This window comes from Nicotiana tomentosiformis, chromosome 7 (assembly GCF_000390325.3).
Source record: "Nicotiana tomentosiformis chromosome 7, ASM39032v3, whole genome shotgun sequence".
Classification (NCBI taxonomy): Eukaryota; Viridiplantae; Streptophyta; class Magnoliopsida; order Solanales; family Solanaceae; genus Nicotiana; species Nicotiana tomentosiformis.
The window spans coordinates 42,457,773-42,474,924 of NC_090818.1; the positions used below are offsets into that span (position 1 = coordinate 42,457,773).

Below are 17,152 nucleotides of genomic sequence, written 5' to 3' on the forward strand. Positions count from 1 at the left end.
TTCACCTAATTACTCTCTAGACGACTATTTGACTAATGAGTTTGTTATTTGCCGAAGACTTTGATGTGGTGGCGAGAGGTCAGTGTGTAATGTGTAATTGAAGAAGGGTAAATGGATGAGCTCATAATCAAACCGTCTCGGTTGTAAAAAGATCATTTTTTCATCGTACTGATTGGAAATGCTAGCAATACAAAATTATGATGTCAAATATTACATGTAACTCATCCAAACAGTCCAAATTTTGGGTAGGTTGGATTTGAAAATAATCCATTCGTGGACCATTTTGGGCATTAACTCAAATTAGCTAATTTTAAATTCTTGGCCAATTTTGGCTGTGTAAGGCGTTCAAATTATCTAGTAGGGGCAACTTTTGTAAATTAAAAAAAAAAAAAAAACTGCTAGAAGGTTTCTAGGGTAGTAGTAAATCATGTATATTTTGATGATATATATGTGTTGAAGATGAGGGCAAGCCCGTTGTTGTTATAAGTCAGTTTTAAAAAGAATAGAAGGCTGTGGTAAATTGGTTATTGAAAGAAAAAGCTTTACATAAGATGTAATTGAAGAAATTGCTCCGAACTTCCCAACAGGTGATCCTGCAGGGGTTTTTGTTGTTAAACATCAGCGCAAATGCTTTTCAATACGGTAAAGTAACACTGGTAAACATTTGCTCTTTCAATCCAACGAAGTGACTGTGACAATAGTAAACCAGAATGCTCTTTAGCGAAATCCTAAAGTTGGGCACTCCATTCTTGCCTACCGAGGTTGCTCGGAGATCAATATCCTTACCTAACATCCATACATAAATTAGCTGCGGGATTGGTTTGTACAATGTTCTAGTGTGCGGCGATGGTGTACTTTCATAAAGATTTTGGATGAATTCATAGGTTATGATCTTAACAGTGTTTTACCAAAAAAATATTATTTCCGATTAAACTATTTAATTTATATAATGAGGGGTTAGATCTAGTTAAGGATAATAACTCTAGATATTAAGCAAAAAGATGTATATCAGATGGGACAAATTCCGTATACGGTTGGTGGCAATAAATATAGAATGCTCTTAAAGCAAGAACACTAAGGGATATATAACTCACAATAAATGTCAATAAATTGTATTTAAGTAAATAAAGAGAATGATTCATCCAATAATTGATGAGTTTGATGAATATTTTGTCTGACAATGATGAATGACAGTTATATCCAAGATTCGCACAAACGGTCCTCGGATCTGGTGGAAAAGTAGGGAACAATATGAACAAGAATCTTTGTAAAAAGGTAATCTTTGTGTTTTTGCAAGAGAGAGAGTCATCTTCTCAAAAGTGATCTTATCATAATCAAAATTACATGCCCCTATCATTGTCTCTTCTTTTTATATATATGAGGCATTTTTCCTAAAAAAACCCTAATAGTACAAATGCTAGGAATATTCACTAGAATATTCCCTTTTCGTACCCTATTTTGATAAATTAGCCGTTGCGAGTCTTGTCATCAATGGTCAATCTCGGATAACCATCGATATCTTGACCACGGCTCATGTCGGCACCTCGGCCATTGACCTCGTTGCGTCTTGGGCGAGCTCGACTGATAACTTTCTTTAATGCCATATTACGCTAAATATTCAGAAGATGGATTTTGACCTATCCAGTTAGTCCCTCTGCATATTAAGGCCGAGCTCAGACGGCCTTGGTGAGCGGACTATGTGTGGCGTAGTTGACGAAATGAGGCGAGCGAGCTGAGTAGCGGCGCTTTAGGTGAGGTGGCAACCTGACTCTTCGTGAGATGCAAACTTTGGGGATTAAGCAATTGTTTCATAATGATGTCACGACATCATGCGTCACTATGACGTATTTTTCCGATGCCTTGCATTGTTTCCTGCGCCTCTGACATTTCGATACCTGCACTAGGTAATGATGGCATGACTTATCGGTTTCGATGCCTGTATCCTTATAAATAGGGATGTATGGGCAACATTTTAACATTTACGAAGCTTCTAATACCCAGCATACTTTGTATCTTTTTCTCCCTCCATTGTTCGAAGCTCCTTAGCAGTTTTAGTGATTCTTACTATTTTCAACCCTTATGTGCTTAAAACCTCCTTTCTCAAGAATATGGTTAACGCACCTTCTGGTTCTCGCATGGCAGCTGGTCCTACCCCCTTGGCGGTGCGTATGGCTCCTCATGGCGACGATGTTTCCATTGCCCTTGAAGACGAGAGGTTTCCTACGGTAGAGGCAATAATTCCTCGTAGTGAGAATAGATCTGATTTTTCGAAATTGCCTAAAGATGATTCTGAGGCCTCAGAATCGATGATGAACGAGGTCGACCTTGTTAAGTTTAGGGAAAATTTCAAAATCCCGGCTCACATCGATCTGATTCCGGTGGGGCGTGATGTGGTACAGATAAATCGCTTGGGATACTGCGCGTTCTATGCGTACCCGTTCTATGCAGGTTATTCCTTTCCTCCTCTCCCATTGGCGGAGGAGTTTTGTCGTTACTACGGCGTCTTTCCGGCTCAACTTTACCCCTGCGTCTATAAGTTTATCCATATGTTGACGAAATAAGCGGAGTTGGCTGGACGCGAGGTCTCTCTTCGCCACCTGATGTATCTCTTCGCCACCTGTTTCTATAGGGGGCGATGTTGCATCTTCGCCATCGAGGACGTAAAAGTTTAGTGGTGAAAATGGACGATAAGGCAAATCGTCAGTTTTGGCTCTACTATTTCTTCATCAAGACCGAGGACGTGGTAGCCAATGCGAGCGGGTTTCTCGAGGCTTGGAATTACGCCCGTAAGTATTTTCTTTTAGCATTTGTTTTGTCTGTTTTAGTCGTGATCTGACACTCCGTCCTTTCTTTGTGCAGCCGAGAATTTGCCCCCTCCTTTGGTCGGGGACATCCATGACTGGGTCAGCCAAGTTTTACCTCACACAATGGGGATTCATGAATGGACGGCCTTTATCAAGAAAATCGGGCCCGTGCCTTCCGTGACCGGTGAGTTCGTCTATATGTGTTTATTTATACATGGGCACTTGCTATCCTTTATCTCTGTCGTTTTGACAGCATTGTTGTCTGTTCGTCATGATTTTTCACAAGAGGTGACAGTTTTCTAAAAAGGTTTTTGGCTTTTCTTTTTTAGCTTGAGGGTCTTCGAGGAGGTCGAGGGCTCCAGCTCAGGCGTTTCGTAAAAGGAATGCAGCTTTTATTCCTTCTGTTGAGGTGAGGTCTGCTCGGTCATCGAATACGCTTGTGGCAAGGATCTCGACCTCCCCTCTACGCCATCTAGTAGACGAGGACAATGAGGAGGAGTTATCGCCGAATAATGATAACTTGCTCCCTCGTAAAAGGCGATCTGTAGATGTCGCGGCTGATGCCGTCCGGGTGGCGAGCTCAGCAATGGGTGATTTTGTCATTCGAGAAGCGGCGACCATAAATATTGGAGTTGATATCGAGTTGCTACCCACGATTCCGTTGTCGTCAGGGGCCGAGGAGGGTACGTCTCTCCCTAAGACCGTGATGAATTTTGAAGGGCCGTCGGCGAGAGTCCCTGACACCTTACGGCAGGATGAATTATCGGCCTCGCTATTAACTGACGATCCTTCTTCCCGGGTTGACACAAAGGGTAAAAGCGTAGCCGAAGAAGGTTACGAGACGGGCTCCAATATGGATGCCGAGGATGTGAGGATGATGGGGGAAGGGCTTACTCTACTTGAGGTGAGATTGGATGGGACTACGTGGACCATTGCGCTCCCCTTGGACGGGGATTTGCTAGTGAATACCGAGGGTGTGGTCCCTTCTCTTGGTCTCCTCTGTTCCGATGTGGAGGGTAAAACCCTTGAGAAGTTTACGGATGCTACTTTGTCAAGGAGTATAGCCGGTCTCGCTCTCAGGGTAAGCCTTTTGGTTTTTTTTTTTGTTCTTTTTCTTGTTGAGCTCAGTTTTGTTCTTATTCCTCATTTTGTCTTTCTTTCAGACCGTGATTTTGGAGATCGAGAGTGCCTGGCGGGAGGAGAGGTGTAAGGCCATTTTTCAGAATATAGAGCGGAAGTATCGCGAATACCATGATAAACACCGCGATCTTTGCAGGCGGCTTGGTGGGAGCAGTAATTTCCCGGCTCCCCGGGCGAGTTGAAGGAGAAGGATGACGAGTTAGTGAGGGCCATCAGAAAATGCAGCGTCCTCGAGGGGGCATTGAGGGATAAAGAATAAGAACTTGAGGTGAGCAAGGGGGTTGAGGCCCAATGCATCGATCTTCAGGCTCAGGTGGTTTCACTGGGCGCTAAGCTCGAGGAGTGCCAACTCAAAGCGTACGTTCTGAGTGGTGAGGTTGCTGAGAAGGCGGAGTCGACTCATTTATCGGCTGTGAGAATAGCAGAGGCTTTTACAGTTGCAATCCGCGTTCTACGTTATGAGAGGGAGAGTGCCCTGGAGATGGCCAGACTCAGAGAGGAGCGGCTTGATGAACGGGTAGAGGAGTTGGAAAAAGAGGCTTCGAGCCTTAATGATCGAGTTGATGCTCTCGCGGCCGAGAAGGCGTAGTTGTTGGTTCACCGTCCTCTTCCCGGACTTCTGCTTTTCCTGATTTTTTATGGGATTTGTATGAGGAATGGATTCACGCTGAGGCCCAGCTGGACATATTCAGGGATTTGATGGGGGGCGGGGACTGTTTTGGAAGCCGACCTCGAGGAAGCTCATGCTAAGGCGCATGAGGCTCGATTTGCTTGTAGATATGATCCCGCTACACCGAAAGTTGGCGATTAGGAGGAAAATGCGGGGGTGGATCGGATTGACAGGATGCCTGGTACGAGGATGAATATCCCGCTGGCGATGCCGAAGGTGGGAAGGTAGGTGGAGACGGTCTGGGCGATAAAGCTGGTGGTGATTAGTTCTTTTTTTTTTGTTAAGCCGCAGATTTGTGTATACTTTTTGTAGGCGTGGATTCGAGCCTTTGTAAAGAACAAATATTCTAAGTATGAAGTGTTTTGTTGTTCGTACCTGATTCCTTTTCTTAGTTCGGGTTTGTGCATTTTTCTGATTTTATTGCTTGATTGCCTTTGTCGTAAACAATTTGTTTGAGTAGGCTGAACGAGGTTTAAAGTAACCTTCATTTAGTTAAGGTCATGGGCCGAGTAGGTGTTAATTCTAATGAGGTTGAATGTAACCTTTAATTAACTGAGGTCGTAGGCCGAATAGGTGTTAATTCGAATGGGGACGAATGTAACATTTAATTAATTGAGGTTGTGAACCGAATAGGTGTTAATTCGAATGAGGTAGAATGTAACCTTTACTTGATTGAGGCTTTGGGCCAAGTAGGTGATAATTCGAACGAGGTCGAATGTTACATTTATTCGATTGAGTCGCTTTGGCCAAGTAGGTGCTAATTCGAACGAGGCCGAATGAATGTTACCTTTTATTTGATTGAGGTTGTGGGCCGAATAGGTGATAATTTGAATGAGGTCGAATGTTACCTTTATTTGGGGAGAGCAGAAATAAACTTCATGTACTTGTGCTTTATTCATATTCCTTGAGAGATTTACATAATTTTCGGGCACTGGCTGGTAGTTCAGTCCCAGTCCGGTCTATCTAGTCCATTCACTGGTCGAAATGGAAAAATAATGAGAGATTGAGCAATGAACTAGCCGTCAAGTGCCCTCGTCTGTGCGCACTTCAATACTGAAGTATCCCCGTCCTCGCCTCGTTAAAAACCTCCTCGAGAAAACCCAATTGGGACAAAACTCAAATAAGGGAAAAATAGTGTGATTTTGGGGACCTCGTACTTTAAAAGTTGAAGTACTTGAGGTGTGTAATGTTCCAGTTGTTTGGTAGTCGCTTTCCTTCCATTGTCTCTAGTTTGAATGACCATTTGCTTGCTGCTGCCGTGATTTTGTAGGGGTCGTCCTAGTTTGTTTCTAGTTTTCCTTCCCGTAGATCTTTGCTTACTTGTGTTTTAGCTTTAAGCATGTAGTCCCCGACTTTAAGTGGCCTGATCTTTGCTCTATTGTTATAGTAGCATTTTGCTTGCTGCTTTTGGGCGACCATTCTCACATAGGTCATATCTCTTCATTCCTCGACCTCGTCGAGTTCCTGCCTTTTATTGTCATCGTTCTGGGGTCCGCTTTCGTAGAAGTATCTTAGACTGGGCTCCCCAACCTCGATTGGTATTACTGCATCAGTTCCATAGTCTAATGAGTATGGAGTTTCCCCTGTGCTCTTTTTTGGCATTGTTCGGTAGGCCTAGAGTACTTTTGGTAATATCTCCGGCCATAGTCCCTTGGCGTCTTCGAGCTTCTAATTCATGATGTTCAGTATTGACTTGTTGGAGGACTCCGCTTGCCCGTTTCCCGCGGGGTGGTAAGGCATCGATAGTATTATTTTGATGTGCCATTTTTCAAAAAAGTTGGCGACCTTCTTTCCTGCAAATTGGGGTCCGTTGTCGCAGCTGATTTCTTGGGGAGATCGAAATGGCATATGATGTTCTTCCATATGAAGGCGATTACTTCTTGTTCGTGTATTTGGACGAATGCTCATACTTCCACCCATTTAGAGAAATAATCAGTTAAAATTAAGAGAAAATGTACATTACCTCGTCCGGACGGGAGGGGGCCTACGATGTCCATTCCTCATTTGATGAACGACCAAGGGGAAGTTATTGAGTGTAGGTGTTCTCCTGCTTGGTGGATCATTGGGGCGTACTTCTTGCATTGCTCACATTTTTTCACAAAATTTGCGGCCTCATTTTTCATGGTGGGCCAGTAGTATCCTGCTCGTATGAGGCACCTGACCAAAGCTCGATTGCTTGAGTCAGCTCAACAGTGGCCCTCATGCACTTCTTCAAGGACGTGCCATGTCTGATTTGGGCTCAAGCATTTCACTAGGGGGCGCCATATGTTCTTTTGTACATGTCGTTGTGAACGATGATGTACCTGGCCGCTTGCATTCGCAGCTTCTTGGCCTTTTTTTATCATTAGGGAGTATGTCGTCCTGCAAATATGTAATAATACTATTGCGCCAGTCCCGAGTTAGGTTTATGGTTCTTAACTCGATTTGTTCTATCGACGAGTTGAGAAGGTGGACCACATTTTGGTTTACGGATGTGATGTTTTTGGTGGATGCTGCTAATTTGGCAAGGATGTCCGCCTCGATATTCTGCGCTCGGGGGATCTGGTCGAGCAGACATTCTTCAAACTCGGGTAGTAGTTTGCAGATTTTAGTCTGGTATTTTTGTAACCTTTGCTCCTTGATTTGGAAAGCCCCTATGACTTGGTTGACCACGAGCTGAGAATCGCAGCGCAGCCTTAGCTGTTTCACCCCGTATTTGAGTGCTAGTCTTAGTCCTGCAATTACGGCCTCATACTCGGCCTCGTTGTTAGTCATGTCTGGGCACCTTATGGAATGGAGAATCACTTCGCCCGTTGGGACTTCGAGTACGAGTCCCAGTCCGGACCACGACGCATTAGATGCATCGTCAGTGTATAGGACCCAGAGGTCGTGTATTTGGGAAGAAGCGTGGACGACTTCCTTTTTGACTTCAAGTAGTATATGTGCACTGAAGTCGGCGAGGACCTAAGACCTTATCGCTGTTCGCGGTCGATATGTAATATCGTGCTCTCTTAGTTCGATGGCCCATTTGGAAAATCTGCCGGAGAGTTCGGGTTTGTGTAAAATGCTTCTTAATGGGAAAGTCATGACGACCGTGATGGGGTGGCATTCGAAATACGGTCTAAGCTTCCGTGAAGCTACGACCAAGGCCAGAGCCAGTTTTTCAAGGCGGGGGTACCTCGTCTCATCGTCGACTAGTATCTTGCTAATGTAATTGATGGGGGATTGCGTACCTTTATTTTCTTGGACTAAGACTGCGCTCACAGCTACTTCGAACACGACGAGATAGATGAGGAGAGGTTGTCCTGGTTTCGGTTTTGAGAGCAACTGGTGGCGAGGACAGGTACACCTTTAAATCCTTCAGTGCTTGGATACACTCAGGGGTCCATTGGAGTTCGTTCTCCTTTTTGAGTACACCGAAGAACTTGTGGAACCTATCGGAGGATCGCGAGATGAACCTTGACAGAGCAGCGATACGGTCGGTTAGCTTCTAGACTTTCTTTTTGGTAGTCAAGTGCTTGGGTATACGCTCGATGGCTTTGATTTGGTCGGGATTGACCTTGATACCCCGCTGCGACACTAGGAAACCCAAGAATTTTCCTGAGGCCACGTCGAATGCACACATTTCGGGGTTCAATTTCATGCCGTATTACCAGAGTATGCCGAAGGCTTCTCTTAAATGCTCGATGTGATCTTCTTTCTTTTTGGACTTGACCAGCATGTCATCGATGTATACCTCCATCATTTTTCTGAGTTGTTCTTTGAACATCTTAGTCACCAACCTTTGGTAAGTTCCCCCTGCATTTTTCAATCCGAAAGGCATGACCTTGTAGCAGTACGTCCCCTGGTGGGTGATGGAGGTGGTCTTTTCCTGGTCCTCTTCCTCCATAAGGATCTGGTTATAGCTCGAGTAGGCATCCAAGAAACTCAGCAACTCATGCCCGGCTATCGCATCGATGAGTTGGTCGATATGAGGTAGTAGAAACGAGTCCTTGGGGCAAGCTTTGTTCAGGTCGGTGAAATCTACGCACATCCGCCACTTGCCATTTTTCTTTTTCACCATGACCACGTTGGCAACCCATTGGGGTACTTCGACTATCTGACATAGCCATTTTCCAATAATATTTTCACTTCTTCGCATACGGCGTCATTGATTGCGGAATTGAACTTACGTCAAACATGCCTTATCGGGGGGGTAGAGTGGATCGATGTTCAATCTGTGTGTGCCAATCTCCTTTGAATTACCTGGCATATCTGCATGGCTAAAAGCAAACAAGTCCGTGTTAGGAATTAGAAATTTGCGAAACTTACCCGGTTCTTGGAGTTTGCAGCCGATGTAAGCTTTCTTGTTGTGGTCATTGATGTCTAGCTGAACGGGGTCAAGGTCCTCTATGGTCGATCTTGCGGCCTCAGCCACATCGGGGTCTCTGATGATGTCCTCGATGTCGTCGCCTACCAACCTCGACCCTATTGATTGCTATGCTTCATTCTCTTCGTCTCTCATTTGTTGGGTAGTCGTGCAGTCTAGGGCGATGCGGTAGCAATCTTGGGATGTGCGTTGTTCCCCGCTTATGATAATATACCCCATGGAGTTGGGAATTTGATGACTTGGTACAAGCTGGAGGGTATGGCCCTCATGGTGTGTATCCACGGTCGCCCTATTATGGCATTGTATGCCGTGTTCTGGTCCATGATGTGGAATGTGGTTTCCAAAGTGACGCCACCTGCTAGGACGGGGAGTGTGATCTCGCCAAATGTTCATTCAACTGCATTGTTAAATCCTGTTAGTGTGATGCAGCATAGTACTATCTTGTCCTCGAGTTTTATTTGTGTGAGTACTCGAGGATGGATAATACACACGCCACTCCCTTCGTCTACCATAATCCGTCTTACGTCGGTATTTAAAATTCGTAAAGTAATAACAAGAGTGTCATAGTGAGGGAATGCCAAATCGTTGGTATCTGACTTATCGAAGATGATACTTTCTTCGAGTTCATCATACTGTTCGTGGTAATCGACCGTTTGATCTTCTGGGTCATGGTGAACTTCACATCATTGATGGAAGCGCCGTCTCCTCCACCGATGATCATGTGGATGGTGCGGGCTGGCAAGTTGGTTTGTCCCCTGGAAAAATTAGTTCTTCCCCGATCGCTCAGCAGTTCTTTGAGGTGTCCCTATCGCAGCATGTTTACGACCTCCTGTCTTAGAGCGATGCAATTTTCGGTTTTGTGTCCTCACTCTTGATGGAACTCACAGAGGGCGTCTGATTTTCTGGTATTCGGATCCGACCTCATTTTTTGCGGCCACTTTACCTTTGGTCCGAGCTTCTCCAAGGCATAGACGATCTCCGTAGGTGATACGCAAAAATTATGAGCGGACAATAAAGGGGGCATACCTCTTTCATCCGGTGAGTCCATGTTCTTGATCGGGGTGGGCCTTTTTCATAGCGAGGTGAGGATACAACGGTAGTTCTGACATATGGGAGATGTCGTTCCCGGTTCGGCTGTGAGGTCACCGGATCTCTTCTGATATCACTTCTCCGATCTTTTTTGGATTCTGCTTGTACCAAGGTTAGTCGATGAGTCGGCCCATTGAGGTCGTCTTCGTCTGCTCGCACTTCGGCACAGTATGCATTATGTATTTCGTTCCAAGTTGTTGGGGGGTATTTTATAAGCCGACTTAATAATTTTCTTGTCGCTCTCGAACTATTTATGTTCAGCCCATTTTGAAAAGCGGCTACCGCCATTCCTTCTGATACATCCGGGGAAAGTCATTCTCACTCGGTTGAAACGGGCGAGGAAGTCCCTCGGTCCTTCTCCCGGGGACTGTTTGATAGCAAATATATCATTCACTCTCGCCTCGGCCTTCTTGGCCCCGGCATGGACCGTCATGAACTTATCGGCCATTTCCTCGAAGGTTTCGATGGAACGAGCTGGTAGTTGTGAGTACAAAGTTAATGCCCCTCCCGTGAAAGTTTCACCGAATTTCTTTAGCAGAATGAAGGATACTTGTTCTTTGGCGAGGTCATTGCCTTTCACATCGATGACGGAGTGAGTCACATGATCCTCGGAGTCGGTCGTGCCGTCATATATTTTTAGGTAAAGCGGCATTTTGTAAGTCTTTGGTATGGCATGTGGGGCAGCACTATCACTGTACGATTGCTCAACGAAACGCCTGACATCTCTCTTCGGCAATAACTTAGGAGCGCCCGATATTTTATCGACCCTATCTTGGTACTCTCTCATTTGGTCCCGAAGTGCCTTGTTCTCATTTTCCATTTCCTCCATTCTTTTCAAAATGGTTATGAGAGTGTCATCGCCTGCATTGTTTACAACATTGTGAGTTATACTTGTCGTCGCGGGTGAGGGGGAGGAGTTGATCATGTTGCTCGTTTGCTGGTGGTGCAACACAGGTTCTCGCATTTGCTGCGGACGTGTCCTGAACGGGCTTATGGAGGACGTTGGTCAGTATATCAGTCAGCTAGGCCTCAATGAGTTTCTTTATAGCTGGCGGTGTCTTCTCTCCCACGGACGTGGAGGCTATCTTGCCAAGGGTTTTGTGATGCTGCAATGGGGGAAGACGACCCACCTCGCCTAGGGGAGGCATTGGGCATTGTTCCCTCGTCCAATGCTTTAGAGCTTTCGTAGATGATGTCTATGAGGTTGGTTGGGAGGTCACTCATTCTCATTCTTTCTTCTCTGTTACCTGCCATGTTAGATCTATGCATGCAGAGAGAAAGAAATTTTTTTTACGTCAGCAACTAGGGTCAGTTGTAGATCTAGAAGAAACTAAAAGACTTAGCTAAAAGATCCCCACAGACGGCGCCAAATTATTTGACCAAAAATTATAATTTTCGGTTAAACTATTTAATTTATATAATGAGGGGTAGATCTAGCTAAGGATAATAACTCTAGATATTAAGCAAAAAGATGTATACCAGATGGGACAAATTTCGTATACGGTTGGTGGCAATAAATATAGAATGCTCTTAAAGCAAGAACATTAAGGGATATATAACTCACAATAAATGTCAATAAATGGTATTTAAGTAAATAAAGAGAATGATTCACTCAATAATGGATGGGTTGGACGAATATTTTGCCTGACAATGATGAATGACAGATAGATCCAAGATTCACACAAACGGTTCTCGGATCTGGTGGAAAAGTAGGGAACAATATGAACAAGAATCTTTGTAAAAATGTAATTTTTGTATTTTTGCAAGAGAGGGAGTCCTCTTCTCAAAAGTGTTCTTATCAGAATCAAAGTTACATGCCCTTACATTGTCTCTTTTTTCTATATATATGGCCTTTTTCCGTGGAAACCCTAATAGTACAAATGTCAGGAATATTCACTAGAATATTTTTAGTACCCTATTTTGACAAATTAGTCGTTGCGAGTCTTGTCATCAATGGTCAATCTCGACCTCGACCCTCGTTGACATCTTGATTGCGTTAACCATCGATATCTTGACCACAACACATGTCGGCACCTCGATCATTGACCTCGTTGCGTCTTGGGTGAGCTCGACCGATAACTTTCTTTAATGTCATATTACGCTAAATATGTTGAAGACGGATTTTGGCCTAATTTTGGCCTATACAAACAGGCCAAGTATAATGTTGTATTGATTCTAATAGGAAGACCACTATAATAGGATAATGGAAATTGCAGCTAGGAAATAAAGGAAATACAGATAATGGAGTCACAGAGAGAAATAGTGAGGGCGAGTCCGAGAGAGAGACCCTTTCTCCATTATATAACAAATTTCTCCGGTTAATTGATTAGACACATGTTCTCCCTCGTCTAGGTTCAATCTTAAAAGTATATAAATTTAGTCGTAAAATAGTAGTTATCAAATGAGTTCAAATAAAATATTTATACAAAATTTATGCAGCTTTAATTCTAATTTATACATATACACAATATTATTTTTTGATGAAGCGGGATCAATTGAACCCGCTTGTCACTACCTGCGTCGGACGCCACTGCTTGTCTAGCGTGGTAGCAGACCTTGGACCCCGTTTGTTCTTAACATTGTTCCTGTTCTAAGCAAATGTTCTGAAAGCACGCCGTTGATTGCATAGCGTTTAAACTTTCAGCTTTCGACTGGAATTCATTAGCTTCGAGGATTATATATTTTGTTTTTCCGAAAACAAACTTCATTCACCTTTAAAAGGATGGACCTAAATGTTCGCACTCTCCTTAATCGCGTAGAAAATTGAAATGCTTTTTGTTTCTTAAACTGACCCATATAATTGGAAATTATAAGCAAACAATTTTGGTGCACTTGTATTCACCAATCAGTAGTTTAAAGCCATAGTAAAAAGAGAACATTGTTGCTTTAGATAAGATGGATTCGAAGATAATCATGAGCTAATTAAAAATGATTGCATAATTTTTTGTTATTACATCCGAGATTTGCCAATTTCTCCAATTCTCCATTCTCCGTCGTTAATAAAAAAATCAAATGCCGATATTTAGTTCAACTTCATCATCTTCCTCGTCGTCATCCTCTTCAAAATCATGGATCCTTCATGGTCTAGCTGCGGGAGCTGCAATGGCCGCGGCTCTCGGGGCTCGAGCGTATCTTGGCCGATCCGGCAGGTTTCGGAGCCGGGTCATTGGCATTATACCAGCCCGTTTTGCTTCCACTCGCTTCCAGGGTAAACCCCTCGCTCATATCTTGGGCAAGCCCATGATCCAGGTATTTTCTAAGAACTCTCATTCTTTTTATTCAGCTAATAAAATTGCATGATTTGTTAATTGAAAACAGATTGTTGAAATAGAGCATAAACAACAAGCCACAAATTTCAAGAACATTCAGCTTGTACCGAATAATGTAATTACTGAATTTTATGGAAACTGCATATTATATACTCCCTAGTACTCCCTTTGTTTGAAATAACTTACCTCTGGTGTAGCTTTAATCAGGATGCACTATCGTACTCGTCATCTCGAAAGGAGTTGACAGTTGACACCCTCACCAGATTCAAATTCTTAATTGCAGAGAACATGGGAAAGGGCAAAACTTGCTGCTACCTTGGATCACGTTGGTACGTCTCCATTTGACCTAACTTTACTACTTTCCTATAACCCCAACCACAATCCCCGACAAAGAAAAACAGGAAAGAAAAGAGAGATTGAAAAAAAGAGAAGCAATAGTGGGTGTAGTGTAGTTGCTGATATGTTTGCATTGTCTAACAGTTGTGGCAACAGATGATGAAAAGATAGCTGCGTGCTGTCAAGGTTTTGGTGCTGAAGTAATAATGACTTCTGAATCATGTAGAAATGGTAAACATAACATCCACTTGCTTATTGATCCTAATTTTGCTACTTCTGGGAATTCCAGTGTTTGAAATTGCTAATGCTCAGTTGTTAATTTGAAGGAACCGAGCGTTGTAATGAAGCTCTTCAAAAGCTTGGAAAGAAGTATGACATTGTCGTAAACATACAAGGAGATGAACCACTTATTGAACCTGAGATAATAGATGGCATTGTCAAAGCCCTGCAGGTAAAGTTCCTTCTTTGTTTTTTCCCGACACTGATATGAATTTCTGTTGAACTTTCTGAAGTTAACTCTGACAAAAGGCTGTCACTTGTTTGCCTTTGGTAAAATGTAATCACAGCTGGCCTTCTCCACTTATTCCCTGGTTTCTATTTTTGATAGGTTCATCGTTAACGGTCAAGTGCTCATTAACTATTACCCTTTCCGTCACAAATGAGTTGCTTTTCATAAAGAGTGTTCAAGCATATATATTTGAGATAGTGTTGAACGATCTCCACCGATACATTTTCTTATGCACCCTGGAAGCTTGTCTATCCTTTCCAACAAATCCTTCTCCACCATCCAGGGAAGTTTCTTGCATTTGCTATCTTATTGCCAAAAAATTGGAAACCTCTGTAATCTTTCATATTCTTCTCTCCTAGTTACTTGCTGGCTTACCCAAACTCTTGTGCTTCATCACTGAGTTGACTTATCTCTGTGAAGAGGAAGTTTCTTGCCTTTTTCGTACACACTAGCTATTATTTGAAAGACATCTCCAATTAAGTCAAGCATAATAGCGAATTCATACTTTCTTCCTCAATATGTGCTCAATCAAAATAGTTCTACCTCATTTGGGAGTGGATTAGTTCTTAATCATTTTTAAAGGTACTTAAACTATCATAAATGAGAGGTTTGTATTTTTATAAACTATTATTCTAATATGGAGGTGGCTTATCATACTCATACCGTCTAAAACCTTACTTATTTAGACGTGTATTTCTAGATATTACACTGTTAATGTTAATAAGTTGGTTAATTGTTGTTAGAAAGAGGGAAGGGATTAAACTAATGCTATGCTCAAAGTAATATAAAATTTAGTTGCGGCCACTTATCAGAAAAGAGTGGATAAGCTGACATGGACGGTGGACCCTCAAATGAATGGTTGAACACAATGTTTTTCACAAAGTGAAGATATAAACATTTCGGATCCTGTATTAACTATTATCTTCATCATATATTAACTCAGTATGATCGGGGAGATTTAGAGAAGTTAAAGTTTGAATAGGACCTTAATGATGTGTTTTGGTGTTATATCTTGAATTTTAGTGAAATTCTTTGAGGAAGAGTTATAATTTCCAAGGAAGGCAAATCCCCCTCTAAAAAAAACAACGAAGATATCAGTTTAAGGTCAATATAAACTGCTTAGTCTAGTTTAAATCATTTGACTTGGCACTGTTTGCCATTTATGAAAAGATGTTAATTTTATTGGGGAATGTGCAAAACTGATTGCAGATCAGAGAAAGGAAAAAAAATTAACTATAGAGTAATGTGAGAGTTAGCCCTTGCGAGTGAAGCCAAAATTGCAAAAGGCTTTAGCTACTGCATGGTCTAATATTACCATCAATTCACGGTAGTCCTAAAGCTGCCTCCTAATTGACTTCATGATTATTTTACATAAATATATGTATGAGCAGATTATCTACGTTTGAGACAATCATTTCACGATATCATCTCTTGGGATGACGGGTACAGGGTAGTCAATTGCCACAAAACCTGCATTATGTGTAGTCATATATCATACTTATATTGTCAACGTATGAGGAAAGGAGTTTAGCTTTTACAAGAGTTGTAATGTAATTTCATCTCCTCACAACTTTCTTTCTGCCTCTATAGCCAGTAGTATAACTTTATCATAAAATTACCAAAGGATTACTCTGTATTTGTGCAGGCTGCACCAGACGCGGTCTTTAGCACTGCTGTGACGTCTTTGAAACCTGAGGATGCATTTGATCCAAATCGTGTTAAATGTGTGGTTGATAATCGTGGTTATGCAATCTATTTTTCCCGGGGATTGATCCCTTATAACAAGTTAGTCATGATTCTCTTTAAAATCTATTGCGGTGGTATTTCTTATCTACTTTGTGATAAAACCTCATCACTTTTGTGCTAACTTTCAGGTCTGGCAAGGTTAATCCTCAGTTTCCTTACTTGCTGCACCTTGGAATTCAGGTATTGAGTAATACATCTATAGTGCAACTATCATTAGTTTCTCTGGAAAAATCTTGTATGACTGAGCAATTGTCTTTCTCTTATTTCATATACAGAGCTATGATTCGAAGTTCCTGAAAATATATCCAGAATTGGAACCTACTCCATTGCAACTTGAAGAAGATCTTGAACAGTTGAAGGTCCTTGAGAATGGATACAAGATGAAGGTACCAAATCTGCATGCTTGACTCATTTGCTTACTCGTGCTTTGATTATACAATTGGAGACTCTCGTCAAGTTATACCTTTGTATGCTAATTGATTGTGTCTGAATATTTTGGGAAAACAGTTCAAAGGAAAAAAGAAAAGTTTTTCTCCTTCTATGATACAAAATACTTAGACGTTAGAAACTTACCCGCACCTGATGTTGACACTAAATCAATGAATGCAAGACATGTGTCTTTCGTATACACATTTCTCACTTAACTATGGTTAACGTGATATGGATTCTCAGTTTAATTTTTAACTGCTAAAGTTAAATTGCTTGTATAAACAGCAGATGCGAGTAAGTATTTACCATATGTGGAGTGTGGACAGAAAAATTATAGTCTTTTGGATGTAACTATAAATTAACAAAAACAAAAAAGATAAACTGAGAAGAAAAATCGTCTACAAGGTTAATCAGTTTGTATCGATGTCCTGCCTTGTTGCAGCCTTTCATTTATTTGCACATCTAATTTTCCTAGTTGGTTTGCTCCTCTTGTTCTGATTATCTATCTAGAGTGTATTTATATAGTGGATGGATCTCGTCCTGTATGCAGGTGATAAAAGTTGACCATGAGACTCATGGTGTTGACACTCCGGAAGACATAAACAAGGTAGAGCGGTTCATGCTGGAGAGGAACTTGTCTTAGAGCAGAGTAAGTTTATATTGGATGACTTTGGTGTTGTATAAAGCTATAGATGTTGAGCTTTCTGGAAGCAATTCTTAATTGGAATTAGTGGACAATTGATGTTGCTGAATTATACATGTGAAGATGAAAGAACAATCCTGCGAATAGTTTATATTTTGGTGTTTGTGATG

At 42.1% G+C, this 17,152-nt stretch overlaps 1 protein-coding gene across 1 annotated transcript; it reads left to right on the forward strand.

The window, feature by feature from the left end:
- Nucleotides 1-12,574: 12,574 nt before the first annotated feature.
- LOC104100920 (3-deoxy-manno-octulosonate cytidylyltransferase, mitochondrial) lies at nucleotides 12,575-17,152 on the forward strand. The gene is made up of 8 exons (XM_009608286.4): nucleotides 12,575-13,300; nucleotides 13,604-13,649; nucleotides 13,801-13,887; nucleotides 13,983-14,107; nucleotides 15,810-15,949; nucleotides 16,039-16,090; nucleotides 16,186-16,296; nucleotides 16,890-17,152. The coding sequence occupies exons 1-8, from the start codon at nucleotides 13,064-13,066 to the stop codon at nucleotides 16,980-16,982; spliced, it is 891 nt and encodes a 296-aa protein (XP_009606581.1). The 5' UTR covers nucleotides 12,575-13,063; the 3' UTR covers nucleotides 16,983-17,152.

What these genes read in the sequence shown, in the direction of transcription:
- LOC104100920 (XM_009608286.4), top strand. Translation starts at nt 13,064, where the DNA reads ATGCCGATATTTAGTTCAACTTCATCATCTTCCTCGTCGTCATCCTCT. An exon ending in GGATTGATCCCTTATAACAA is followed by an intron (nt 15,950 to 16,038) that starts GTTAGTCATGAT and finishes GCTAACTTTCAG; the next exon opens with GTCTGGCAAGGTTAATCCTC. An exon ending in TGCTGCACCTTGGAATTCAG is followed by an intron (nt 16,091 to 16,185) that starts GTATTGAGTAAT and finishes TTTCATATACAG; the next exon opens with AGCTATGATTCGAAGTTCCT.